Here is a 15,535-nt window from a genome sequence, read left to right as displayed (position 1 = left end):
TAATTCTGGTATTATTTTAATTTAAACTAAATTAAATATTTAGATTTCCATTAGTCTTTTCAGGATACTATTACAATGGTTTCATTTGTAACTAGTCCTGACGACCGAAGTTAATTCTTAATAATTAAAAAAACAAAAAGAAATAAAGACCCAGTTCATTAAAAAAAGGGACGAAATAAGAAGGAAGTTTCCAGAAGGCGGAGAAGATATCGTGTAGATTGCTAATTAAAAGAAAGGGTGGAACGGGCGAGAGATGGTAAGAAGGATAGAGGACACAATGGCCGCCAACTCGTTAACATGCTTTTAATAAGCTCTCATAAAGCTGATAATCATCGCTCAGAATTAATTTTGTCGCACGAAACCTGTCAGCTGATCCTAGCCTTGAATTACGATTCGAGCTTTTGCGGCAAAGGTTTTTAAACGTCGACTGCTTTAACGTGGCAAACTTTTATTTCCATCTCCTTTTTTCCTATCTTTAAATGAATTGCTAACATCTAAACGGTTAGCCTTGTGTCGATTCAGGCGCCATTTCATAAATGTTCCCTTCTTTCCCAGAATAACAGTGAAACACAGTGAACATAGTGGCTTAACGTAATTTAACCTTAATAATTATTATCCATACGCACTACAATGAATAGCAGTATAGTTGGCAAGAGACCAAGTGGGGGCCAAAGACCGATGGATAGAATGAATCAACAAAGATGCGAAAGTGTTGCATAGAAGAAACGTGGGATGAAAGCTCTCCTAGTAAATTAAAAGAAATAAAACGATCAGTAAAACCATGATCAACATCCTACCGCAACAGCCGTAGGGAGGAAGTTGCTCTAACCCGCTTAAGAATAGGTCATACTCTCCTCACGCACTCTCACCTGATCAGAAAACTGCCAACTCCAACGTGCAAATATGTTCAGTCCATTCTTACGATTAGACATATTTTTGAAGAATGTACTCACTATTAGCCAATAATAAACAGGATAGGACTGACCCCAAATTTATCAGAAGCTCTCACAGATGAGGAAGCTAAAATTACATTAGTATTTGAATTTTTAAAAGCACATCGCCTTCTTTATTAATTATAACTCCTCTTTGCTTTTTTTTTATTTATTTAAAAAAAATTTATCATCCCATAGGCGTTGATGAACAGAGAGTTTTACGCCTTTAAGCAACAATCAACAACAACAAACGTGAAAGCAGTAGCCCAAGATAAGCGGGCGTGGAGAAAAAATGAAATACACAAAACTATTTAAAATAAGTTTATATAAAAGAAGTTGACGATTACCCAAATACTAATGATGCAACTCTTTTAGCATACAGTATAAAATGATGCTTTTAATTTTTATAAGTAATCTGCTTAACAAAAGTGCTCCAGCAGGTTCTTCCAGCCATAAATACTGTACATAATTATCATTTATTAAATAAGATGGTCTAGTACTTTATTTATACCTGTCTGTATCTCTAAAACCCATGAAGGGACAGGAATAGGAATTACTTCAATAGGAAGTACAGTTTCTTGAACAGAGGTTGTATATGGGGCTTATTTGTTCAAGATCACGTTCAAACGTCAGATTTTTTTCCTTAATTAAGGGTACCCATTTTTTAGATTCTGGTTGTCCCAGAAGGGCGCCTGAATCCACTGGGTTGAAAAATTAGATTTAATAAATAAAAATGAATTTACCCGTAGGACTACAACATTATGGGTTTTAAGTTCAGTGTTTTGCCAGTATTCTTTCTAAATAACGATATTCACATTAGAAAAATGAGATTTATTACATTTGTTATTTAAATATGGTAATTATGATACGGTATCATAATTATCAGTCGGCAAATAAGATCCTTTTCAATCCCATTAAAGAAAATGGTATTTGCTCGTCCTCTGTTTTCTGATAGAAAGGACTACTTTAAGAGAATGGAAGACTGCAGATTATTGTAACTGTTTCCTTCTTCTTTTTATTTTTTTAAATAGGGATCTTTTTAATATTTTTATTGCAATCCCTAGTATATTCCCTAGTATATATCTCGCTTTCAAAGTTGATCTTATATGAGAATCCCTGATTGAAAATACCTCTTTCTATTGGAAATTCCAGAGTTAAATGCGCTGGAGAAGTTCTTGAATTCCGACTTCATCACCAAAAGAAAGTTCATTCACCATAAACAAGATCTATCTAAACTACTAAAGTTTCATTTGGAAATTTTCTAAAAAGTGATAAAGTATGACATATACTTTATTTCTTATCTAAAACGTACTATTATTTTTTTTAGTTATATATTATGCTTTAGTCCAGTTATATATATATATATATATTTAGATCGAAGTTAATTTTCCTTTGTAAATACATTTATTTTTTATAAAGGTGGGGATTTCGAATAAGGTTTAATTTTACGTCGAATAAATACTATAACTTCTAAATTCGGTTAATGTAAAAAAAAACACCCAAAACTGAAACGCATTTCTTATAGTCCTGAAACGGTTCCTCATTTAGCTAATTAGTTTGATAAATTAACGGATTACGAAACTTTAATATTTTTTGCCTATAAATACTCGGTGAGTTCTAGCTAAAGGTTACTGCTAAAACAAATTAAATAAATGTAAATTCTACATTTAATGAGTATCATAACAAGATAATTCCATCAAGTGATATGGTAATAAAAATAGACCGGTTTTTCGTGAATAAAAGAACTCAAAATGTGTACAATAGTCAAGTAAAAATCCTTAATGTACAAAATTGTGAATACAACACCCAAATCCTGCAAAAATAAAGTTTATCATATAATTTAAAATATTAATTCAGGCAAAGCTTGTCTAACCTAGGTATTGAATCTGATAGGTAATAAGTTTACAACATGTTAAAAAACGAAATAAAATGTGCAATTACATGGATATTCGGTCTCAACAAATTATTTTCTAACATCACTGTTCCTATGAAGGGAATTCCGTTTGTCACCACCTCCTATATATAGCCACAATTAGCCAGCCAAATTATTATTATTTGTTATATATTTATTGAAATTTATAACTGTATTAAAAACAAATACAATAAGTAAATGTGATAAAGTTTTCAGAAAACATGATAATCTTGGAACGGACTTCCAACCAAGTACCAATGGTGCTACTTCAATCCTTGCTTTAAATTAGAAGATCCCATGGGTATCTTAATGATAATCCGAGGATTATTAATGATAAGAGATTAAAAGGTAATGGGCTTAGGTGGATAAGGACTTTGGAATGAAAGGAAGTATATCTATTTCGTACCAAATCTGCAACGATGTTGAAGTCTTTATGAATGAGTTTATTTGTGGCGTAATAAAGAACACTAAGGATTTTACGGGGGATTTTGGATTGTAAGGGATGGATACGGGGTGGAATTTGATTCGAAATCAGAACTATTGCTCGAGATAGGAATTATTGAGATCGTACCATGAATATTAATTTTTAGTTCTGTTACATTATTATTTATTAGCTTATTTCATGAATTAAAAACAACTTTGTAAATTTATTCAAAGATTTTGTAGTTAAAACTAAAAAAATAAATTGTCAAAACGTGGAATTTTTTTTGCAATATTGAACTAATATCAATAGAACGCCATGAGGATTAGTATTCCTGTCGAGAAATAACTTATTGTCTCTAGTCATAAACCATCTGCTCCAGTTGCATATTATTATATAATTTTTATATGATTGCATGGTCCAAGGAACGATCCGGTGCAGGTTGTTTACGATCATACCATTTGACCAAATATTAAGTTATGTTAATTATTCGAAGCAGAATTTATTGTTCTTTAATTTGTTGGACTAGAATCGTAAATAGCATCCTATTAGCTCTGTTTAGAAATTATCGGCGAAAAAAAATAATCTTATACGTAAATATAGTTTTAGGACAACCTGGGGCATAATAGTTTCATTATAAAGTACAAATTAATAATATTATTCTTGTAGATTTAATTCAATACAATTACACTGACTTATACAATAGTAACTCGAACTTTAGTACTTTTTAACCCCTATAATATTAATAGTAGCCATCCCTGTATTGAAAAAAATAAGTATTAGTGTTATTACCACGTTGTTTCTACACTTGTAATTATGAACCAATACTATTAACTTTCATTATGAAACAGGGCCCAGAAATACTTTTAGGTGTATTGTTGAAAATGTTTTTTTAAATTATTTGTAGATGTTTTGAGCTAGCTTTTGTGCTACTGCTACTTATAATACTACCGTCTCTAGATGGATTGTTATTCTTAATGTGGTTCAATTAATAAAAATAAACTGTTTTTTTCTTAGGTCAATGATGATTTCTTATTTTACCACAATTATTGTAAAGAAAAAAAAATGAAACTAGAAAACCTTGATCAAACAATCCCCTTCCGAATCAACAAACCATTCTCCGCGTGTGACCTCTGATCGCAGTTACGCAACTGGATTATAGAGACAGCCGCTATCGGTTGTGCAAGTCTGTTTATCGCCGGAAAGTGTGCCAGCAACCCTTAGTCAGAAAGTAACCCCACCAAGCCTTTGTAAGAGCTTCGGAGGTTAATCGCCGTAGATCTTACGCAAGATGAGGAAGGATCAGAATGCACATGCTGTTCCGATCGATAGGAGCATCTTCTTCGTGACCGTAATCTCAATGTATGTCACGAAGCTGGGAGCTTGTGGAGAACATTACCGAGATGAGATAAGGTCGTAGGATAAGTAGGATAAAATGCACTGATTTTATTTAAATTGTACCACAGTTGGCTAATCATAACAATAAATAAAAATTTTTATTTAACATTTCATTAAATGCATAGAGTCTGATCACTAGACGGTTTATGATAAGGGAATCTGGAACTGCAGTCATCAATGCTTCACAAATTATTGGGTTGTAAAATAAGTTCGTAGCGTTTTTCAATATTTCAATTTGATCCTCTTTTTTTTTTTTTTATAAAATCATGTTTGCTTGGTCAATAATGTTTGCATATTCTATAAAATGATTAGTAAAGGTGCTTTTATGCATCTGTTTCAACCGAGATTCTGTGGTTTTTGTTTTTGGTGTGTTTGGCGATGATGCATTAGGATAAAGCAACGTCCATTAGTAGTTTGCTCGGTTTAGAACCAGACATATTGATTCTGAAGACGCAAAGCGCTCGGGTTGTCCTTCAACTGTTGATGACCAAATTCAAGCATTGGTCACAGACTACCCATAACGCCCGTCCTCACGTGTCTTTGCAGACCCGGCAGAAATTATTGAAGTTTGGCTGTGAGATGTGATCCCTCACCCACCCTATTCACCAGACCTTACCCTAACAGATTTTCACTTACTTCGAACCCTGCAAAACTCTCTTAACTTCAACACTTTAATTCGCATTTAATGAAATACTTTACTGCTCTGTTCTGGGTAGACGGAATTACAAAATTAGCTGAAAGATGGCAACATGTAATAGATCAAAACGGATCATATATAATTGATTTAAAATAATTAAAAGAACCTGAAGTTTATATTGAAATTACTAATAAAAAACGCTGCGAAATTATTTTAAATTAAGTAATTAAATTAACCCAATACATATAAAATTAGTTCATATTAAAAAAATATACGTAACTATGGATCAACAATTCTCAAAACATTCCAAATATGTGTGTCTTTTCACTTAAATATGTAATAATAACACAGAAACATTTAATTAAAAAAAAAAATAAAACACAGGTAAATTCAGCATGAAAAGTCCTGATAGTAAAAACACAAACGAAAAAATCTCGTATACATTAATTTAATATGTTAAAAGAAGGTTTTAAAATAGAAAAAAATTATATTTCATTATGATGAACGGTCATTTTGATCTGCCATCCTTATCCTTTCTCATCAATAAATTTCTAGTGATACTCATCTTTAAGTTTTCAAAAAGAACTCACCCACGATTGTTAACCAAAACTGACTGGTATCGACCTAAAACAACATTCCAGGCACAATAGGTGCATACTTATGAAAAATATATTAAATAAAACCGTAAATATGGTAAAAATTTATTTATTAGAAAATTTGTAAAATTCAAATAATTAAAAAATATGTAAAATAAAATTGTTTAAAATATTATTAAAAGTTCCTAGGAAGTATAAACATGCGTATAGAAGTTATAGAAAAAGAGATGTGAAAAATTAAAAATCCTAAAATCCTAAAATTAATAGTACAGTTATTATTGGAACCAATAATGTCGTATGTAGATTAATAATTAACCTATCTAAATTAAATAGGAACAAGTCCTAGCTGAAAAGAAGCTGGATGAAGGATTTCCTGAGGAGAGAATATTCTTTTTTTTTTTGTATACTATTTAAAAACCGTGTTGCTTTTGGCCAATGTATTGTTGGACCTAAAAATTGTTATATTTGAAATTAAAATTATCTATTAATCTATTATTTTTATTACATTCTCATAAGAATGTATTAAATTAATAATTATAACATTCATGAACACCGTCACGGTTGTCACACAGAGTCAAGAAGCTTCAGCCGTGCTAAAGTTTTGCAACTTTTGAACTAGTTATGACATGTTACATGATATAAATCCATGTCAGACATTGCTGCCATTGTCCTTTTACGAAACAGGACGTACTAATATTTACTATTGGTAACTCCTCTATAACAATCCTCGTACCTACTATAATAACTCGAAAACTCTATACTTCCTGGAATATTATAGTCACTAATTTTAAAGATAATCAACCTTTGTAAAAACCAAAAAAAAATCAGTAATTAGACATTGTCGGTGCATTACAAAATTAATTCGATCAGCATTACACTCTTACATTTAAGAAAACCTGCTAGTTTCCATAGTATATTATGAAATATAAAAATTTTTCACGCCGATTTGTAATTTCAGGCTCCTTTTAAATATATCTCGATTTAACTATCTTGAAGTCTCCTCTTCCCGTTTTAAGCAAATATTTCAAAAGTGATAGAGGACCGTCGCTCCCATGGGGGTCTTAGTGAGGTGGGTCCGGCCGGGAAGGATTGCCTTATTATTATATAATTTTATACAGAGAGTTATAATATATTTTATGTATCCAAAAGAACTTCGATAAATGGGATTAAAACTCAGATACTTTCAGTAATTAGATGAAGTGAATGAAATGATATTAGTGTATATGTAATCAGGTTATTGTTAACTGCAGATGCTCCATGTAATAGGTACAAATATACAACCACGTCAAATCGAGCCCTGTGATAGCGAAGTCAACTCGCTATTAACTAGTTGATACATACTAAACTCCTTATTAATACCAGATTTAATATAGATAATTTCCATTATCCACAAATTTTAACTAATTAGCCAAACATTCCTTAGATATTTGTCTACAAAAATTGCTTTCTATTTAAATCTATGATTAAAACTGTCCTATCTACGATAACATTAATTTGAAAAATTATATACATTATTTCTTATTATTTATGACTGAAATTATTCAGTTACTCACAATTAAAGAATATATATGTATTCTTATACTTGTATGAAGATAAACTAAATAGTATATATATAAAGTCAAGCCCAAAGAAGTTGACATATACTTATTTTGTGTATCAGTTTTTAATTTCGTATTTAATACTGTTTTAATATATATATTTTTAGATCTGTACTTTTTAAGAACTTTTTCAGTATTCGAAATTACCTCAAAATGCTAAATTATAATTCATATGATCATCATAAATGGATTAGCACCGTTATAGAAACCATAAAGGACTTAGAAAACCATAATCGGTCAAAGTTCCTAATGTTTGATCAAACTACGTTTTCGCTGTAAGTTGCCAGCACTTGACTGCAATCACCTGGTTCTTCCTTTTAGTATAAATGTATAATTAATTGATAAATATTTATGAAAATAAAATCTGTGATTCCTAAAACCTTAACCGACTTGACAACAATTAATGACTGACTTTACTTAATATATTCCAGACATATTAAATTCCTGGACTCACTAAAACATCAAACTAACCCACTGTTACTGCCTGCGCCCCCACAAGTGGTGCGTTGAGAACAAGCAGAATTATAACCACTTGTCAATATTAGAAATACGTGTAGATTTAGGCCTTTAAGTCCATTAACAATTACTATTGGTATGCCCCATCACGAAGTAATATCACATAATATAACCCTGATTATATACCACAAATAGGGTTTGTCGGTTTTTAAAACCGGGTTTTAAAAACCGTTTTTTTGGAGAAAATTATGAAATTCTAAAACCGGTTTTTTAGTAGAAAATATCGGTTTTCAATGTATGAATAACACTTCGGTTGCAAGTGAGAGGGTATTTTCTATTTCGGGGAATTTTGTGAATAAACTAAGGACACGGCTAAATAGCAAATCGATAGACGTCCTCTGTTTTCTGAAATCATATTTCATTAAACAAAAAAATAAATAGAATATTTAAATTTGTATTAAAATTGCTCGGAATTAATAATTTCAGGAATAAAAATTTAATTTAAAAGAAAGTAATTTATTTTTGAGCTAAAGTATCTTAAATTTATGTTTCATAAATAAAAACCATAATTTAAATAATGAATTTAATAATCCTTTGTTAATGATAATAATGAAATTTTTATAGATATAATATTAGAATTAATATTGTATTCGTTAGAAGTTATAGCTCATAGAAATTAAATTCCCCCAAAATATAGGTCTTTGTTAGCAGTTTGTAAATTTTAATATGCTTGTATTTTAAATTAGCTGCCTTGAAAACAATGGGAATTATTCATAAAGTAGTAGTACATTTAACTGTATAAAAACATTGGTAAATCAGCCTCAATAAATTTAATTTATCTCTTATTATTATTTATAAAGTAATTTTCCTATTATATTTTGTATTCTTTTTTTTCCTGCCCTGATTTATCCGCCCTCTTGCTTTAATCATTTATTTTTATCAACTTTACATCAATAAAATATTTCTTCTGACGTCAATCTTCGGGGGCTAATTCTAAAAAAATAAATATATATTTATTAAGTGCAATTATATTTGAGGTTTAATTGTTATATATAAAAATAATCAAATATTATATTTTTTACAATTGACTTTTTTATTATCGATAATATTTCTTCCCTTTTTTATTAATTTTTTATCTTGCTGTTTTTCTTTTTCTTATATATTTGTTTTGTATTATATACATTTTTTTTATATATGAAAAAAAAAATAAAAGTATCACTTTTTGATTTTTCTGTTATGATTCAAAGAGAAATAGTTTAAGAGTGAGGAATAACTTTTAAGACGTCTAACTTTTATCGACAGAAGCTCATTTGAACTCAAAATTTTAAGCTCGGGTTTAATTGATTCCAGTATTTCTGAGCCGATCCGAGCATGAACTTCTAGTGGGTAAGAAGTTCATTCACGGCTTATTTTATATTATTTCATGTTCGACGTTACATTTCCTTCTACGATTTTTTGTACGAATGTATGTAACACTTTTATATGCTAATGAATGCATGCTTCAATTTTTTTTAATAAATTATATGTTTTCTTTAGATTTTAATCAAATAAGAAAAGCACCTGTTTTATTACAATTCCTATGTTCAGTTTTAGTTTTATTTAAACAACATTTAAATTCTGTTTAAACAAAATCATATATGACAATTACTGTTCTTAGCAACGTCTTACTCATACGTATATATGCCCTAAATATTCATACACATATACAGGAAGGGTTAATTTTAAGTATGTACATGATAATTAAAAATTAAATATATTAAACCATATTTGCATAAATAAAATATACAAATGACTTATGAAAATACGTAGTAGCTACTAGAATAAAACAATATAAATATAGATATTATATTGTAATACAATATATTGTTTTGCTATTATTTGAAATTTTAAAAAAATACCTAAAATAAAAAAAAAAAATATTTTTCCAATCCTTAATAGGAATTAATAATAGAAGACGTAACTTCGGGCTGCTGCTGGGTCAGAATCTTTGACAACAGAGATGGCTTTGAACTATGCAATTAATTCAAATGTCTTATGCCTGTTAACTACTTGTATTTACTCACTGAGGTCTTCTGTAATAGAACCGTATTTATACTGTGTAAACACTTGTTCCTTTTGACTGATCACTGATCGTACTTAAGACAAATGGAAAGGCGTTAATTACTCTCTTGTTGTTGGGACGATTGTGCTTTGAATTGGAATTGAAGTGACTCTGTTGGGTTTGAAACGTATCATATCAAATATGCCTTGCCACGGGCTTTTACACACTTGATAATACCTCCTAAAACTGGATGTGAGCCCTCGCACCTAGAAGATAAAAGTGTTTGAGCCCAAGATACAGGTATTGGGGTTGAGAGTAAAACTGTCGCTGGACAGTCAAGAGTCTTCATCACATACTTGCTATGTCCAGTTCTCTAATTTAAGCAATCACTTTACACGAGCTATTAATTTATATTTTTCTCTTTCATTTAATTACATTTAAATATAAATTTTATTCAAATTAAAAGAATAGAAAACCGTCACTGCACAATTAAAAAATTAAATAAAATGAAATAAGCTTCCGCGATGAATTATAATTTTAAGTATTAAGACAGTGATTTCTAGAGAAGAAACATAAATCAAAATTATTATTCATTAATAATTTTGTTAATGAGCAAAAAGCAGCCGTCTATGGGCACGCCTGCTAACCAGGGGCCAGTTAACCTGGAACTCACGGGAACAAATCTGTCTTTCTACATTTGTCTAACACCGCCTAGATATCACGTACTCTTCTGTGGGTAATTTTTTAGTGGTTCCAAAACTAGTTTTATATATAATGACAGAATTAATCATAATGTTCTTGCAGTTAATGTAAAATTAAATTTTGGAAGCCTGTTGAAATTTGGAACACTAAATTCGGATTGTATACCGTTATGCACCGAGTAATGGAAATGGAAATATAAAACATAATAGTATTTAAGACCTTACATTAAAGATAAATTTCAACCTACATTTCTCCAATCCCACATCACCACCCTTGAAGAATGGTGCCAAAACTGGAGGATTAAAATAAATTCCAATAAATCCCACCAAATCACATTTACCCTTCGTCGTAAACCCTCGTCTTACCCTACAGTATCTTTTAATAATACCCCACTTATTCCTGTTGAACAGATCCGTTACTTAGGACTAAATCTGGACAAACGACTGACATGGAATCCTCACAGAAGACTGAAAAGACAGGAAACTGCTCGTCGATTCCGACTATTACAACATTTACTAGACAAACGGTCCAAACTTCCAATCCATTAAAAAATACTGATCTACATCACTATTATAAGGCCTATTTGGACATACAGAGTTGAGCTATGGGGCTCCACTAAACCATCTAATTCCTGTCGAATCCAATCCTTACAGTCCAAAATCCTTCGTAAATTCTTAATGCTCCTTACTTTGTCACAAATCAAATCATCCATCAGGACCTCAATGTCCCATATGTTGCCGATTTGGCCAGAACCAGATACCAATCCTTCCATAATAAACTTCCCAACCACCCAAACCAACTCGTTTCTAACCTGGCTTCTCCTTCAATACCTAATAATCCTCCTAGGCGTCTGAAAAGAAGATGGCCTCGAGATCTTCTCCGTTAGAAATGTTTTTGGAGTTCTATCAATGGGTAGATTCTCCACATGTTTTTATCTTGTCATAATATCACTTCCAGCAAATTTACTTGATGTGTATATATTTATACAGTTGTAAGTATCAATAAATAAATTATTTAAAAAAAAAACCTACGTTTCTTTATATCAATATATATATATATTATTAATTCGCGATTTGGGACAAAAAAAAAACCATTTTCTATAAGACTGTATTATGCTATTTTAATATAACTCATTACTCATACTAATAATAAAGGTTTCACTTAGGTATAACTGAATAATTTTTATTATTTTAGGCGCGAGAAATCTCCCTTGGAGTATGCCTGCCAGACGCCTGCTCAACCACCGACCTGAAGACGCTGATTGAAGCCACGACTAGTAACCTTCCCAATACTGTGGCCATCCAGAGAGTGAGACCTGTACCAGGTTCATATTCCATTCTGTCTGACCCAAAGCTTCACGTTCTGGCGTAAGTACCATAGACCACCTTTATACGACATATCTTTGGGAAATAATATTTTCATTACCTTACTTCAGCGAAATTTTCAGTTAAACACATTCATCCCAGTCTAATCCAAAAACACAGTGATTTCCAAATACTGTTAGTAGAAAATAGATCAGGAACAAGTGAACATACTTTTTTTTTAATGAGAACAAACGTTTCAGTTAAGCTCATGTACCTATATTAGTCATCTACTCTACGACGTAAATATAAATATAATACTATAAAAAATACTATAATAATAATTTATGTACCTTGAAACCATAGAATAATAAATATACATAATACTCAATAAAACAGGATATTCAATTATTAATGATAATATTAATTTTTTTTTAACTCTACATTATTGCACATCTACTTTATAATGTACTTTTCAACCCTCCCTCTCCCATTTCAAGGTAAAAAGAAATAGTAGGTAATACCAGTGTGAAGGTAGATAATATCCTTGTTGAATTAAACCAAGTCATCGAATAAGAAAGGATGCTCTAATGAAGCAAAGAGTTATTTTTAGCTTTATAAGTATTGCTTAAGCTTACGAAAAGGTTCTTAAGCTTCGATTAAGACATTGCGAAGTGCCAAATGATGAAAGAGCTTAATTGACCCATGTGAGGTTATCTCCTTGTTTAGTTTCAGACTGTTTAGTTCGGTAATGGATGTCTTGTGACTTACCTTTGTCGCCGAATCCTAAGGAATATTGTAAAGGGAAGTAATGGTAAAATTACATCATGTTTATGATTAAAGAGCTTTAAATATTTCTGATGATTTTAATAAATATAATTAATATATTACATCAAACTAACTCAAACCTATGCAAGGTTAGCAATGCTATATCCTACCTTAAACAGAAATTCCAAACTAAAACCAGAAACAACTGTTCTTATATTTAAAACAATTCTGAGGCCACTGCTGATGTATGACTGTGAAGTCTGGGGAGCGGCATCCTTTACGAAAAGGAAAAAACTACAATCTCTTCAAAATAAAGTCTTAAAAATCGCAGTTAATGCTCCTTGGTTCATAAGAAATAGCCAATTGCATCGCGAATTACAGATGGAGTCAATAGAGGATTATATTAAAAAATGGTTTTTGAAGTTCCACTCCCAGTTGCCGACAGTTAAAGGAGCAGTGACCTACAACCTGGGAAACCCAACCTCAATCCGAAGACTGAAGCCCAGACTGTTACAGGATATTCTTTTATAAATTTTATTAAATATAAAATTAGTTCATAGTCACACTACCTCTATTTTACTTATTATTATTACTAATTTTTGTTATTCATTATTTTTTTTTCTCTTTTCTTCTCTCGTCCCTTTTTCAAATTAACATGTTTCTTTTTACTATTAGAGGGCAATTGTTTGTTTTATTTGCGTATACCAATATCATTTTTTTTTATTAATCTTACTTTCCTCTTTTATTAAGAAGCATTATTCTTATCTATTTATTGTATTATTTTTTTCTTTTAATAATGACATTGTATATAGTTAGGGGTGGCTTTTGTAGGAGACTATACCACCCCAAAATCAACTGTTAAAGAAACTATATATAATATAACGGTTATATCAACCATGTAAGGCTCACCAGGCCGATCTGGTATAAAATAAAATATATACATATATTATTATATTATGTAATATAATTATTTGTTTATGGAACAACCTCCGGACAGATTTAGTCTGTACAATATACAGTTTCATATATCACTGCTATTTTAAACGAATAGTTATTTGAAAATCATTTATATAAACCAGTAACAAACAATAAATCAGGGCTAACTACATCCCATGCATAAAAACAAAGTCACTACAATTTAACAATATAAAATAAATTAAAAAATACGCACCCTATTGAAAAGATAAGTATAAGATTTTGGGTTACAAAAATAAATAACAGTTTAAGGTCGTCATGAGGGTACTAGTTATCGATTCAACTCTCTTAATACGCGGGACAGTTTGATAAGAAATGATAACAATCTTTCAACGCCGTTTCATAACAAACTGGACAAAGCTTCAGAGGGTCCAAAGTATATTTGTGTGTGCCGACTCTAAAACTAATTGCATAATTACTAGAAAGTCTTAATTGAGCAATCATTCTCATGTCTACGGAGCAGCTGATCTTAATGTAGCTTTGAGAAGAGTCTGTTTTAATGAAAATCCTACCGTACCACGGATTATAGTTTGATTCTCGTGATAATGAAAGGTCTCTTTTTAATTAATTGTAACTAAATTTTCTGATTGTTTTATTTCACAAAGCTTGTGCAAATATAGTTCATGACAAAATAAATGTGTATGAAAAGGAACTATTACTACAAAAATATTTAGATAAAATAGTCAGATATTCTTGAAATGACAGCCTAGCGTGACAGTTAAATTATGTTTAGCTGGAGAAATATCTCCATCGCAGAGAACTATAAAATTTATAGGTCATAAAAATACAGTATAATTATACTTATCACTGTTATTAAAAAAATGTTGAACGATATTCATCATAGCCTATGGTCCTTCAAACTCGACCTCTCATCATAATAAAAAAAAAATTACTACCTGAAAAAGTTTTGAGACTATTACTTTATTTATATAGATATTTGGAAATAAAAAAATCTTAAAGATCTTAAATTTATTTTCCATCATTATTTTATATATAGTTGAAGTAATGGACGGAAATATTAAATGTACTAGTTAGAGATGCAGGTGTCCAGTGCGTCACGAATAATTTAATTTAACGATTTTAGCTATTTTCGTTAGTATAAACCTGTGAACTATCACTTTAAACTACAAAAAAAATAATAGTAAGGAAGGCCTAACGAACCCAAAAGTTCGGTGCCGATACCACCAATCGCTTTCTGCATACATCCTTCCAGTGATACCTCTCCAAACCCAATGCTACGAAATCAGTTCTGACGCAATTCTCCCATCTTCGTCTCGGTGACCCCTCGGACGTTTATCCGTCGGTTCAGTGTTTATTAACATTTTAGAGATCCGCTCGTTACTTAGCCTTAGAACCTTCCACGCCCATCTTATACGCCACAATGCTGCGTGTAGGTCCCTTAATTCAGTGTTTCCTTTATGTAAAAACATAGTATATTCAAAATCAAAAATATGCTGGTTTTTGGTTGCATGTTGTACGATTGCCATTTTATTCGGATCCTCCTCCTTGTTTTTCAAATCATTATTGTGTTTTTAAATTTTATCACCCAATATTTGCTTTGTTTCACCTATATATAAAACTGGACAATTTAGACAATTTTATATATTAATCCCGATTGATTCCTTATATCAATTTTGTCTTTAAATATACTATAATAATTTTTGATTTTATTGTTTATTAAAGAGTACTCATCAACATCATAAATAAATGATTTCTTTATATCTTCAGATAGTCCTTCAATATTAAATTATATTATATCAATATTTTTTTTTTTTACATTATTGTTTTACATAGAATC

The 15,535-nt window shown here is 30.6% G+C and overlaps 1 protein-coding gene across 1 annotated transcript in view; it reads left to right on the top strand.

Moving 5' to 3' along the window:
• The window catches only part of LOC106686974 (nose resistant to fluoxetine protein 6), a gene marked incomplete at its 5' end in the record, with an annotated part of 93,474 nt that overhangs the window by 11,493 nt on the left and 66,446 nt on the right, over positions 1-15,535 (top strand). Inside the window, 1 exon segment of the mRNA XM_014430596.3 lies at positions 11,888-12,060. Coding sequence (XP_014286082.3) covers positions 11,888-12,060 — 173 coding nt within the window.

The sequence above is a fragment of the Halyomorpha halys genome, unplaced genomic scaffold, assembly GCF_000696795.3.
Source record: "Halyomorpha halys isolate HHAL.00 unplaced genomic scaffold, Hhal_1.1 Scaffold900.1, whole genome shotgun sequence".
Taxonomy (NCBI): domain Eukaryota; kingdom Metazoa; phylum Arthropoda; class Insecta; order Hemiptera; family Pentatomidae; genus Halyomorpha; species Halyomorpha halys.
The sequence above is the reverse complement of the archived record's forward strand: the minus strand, read 5'-3'. Positions and strand labels throughout refer to the sequence as shown.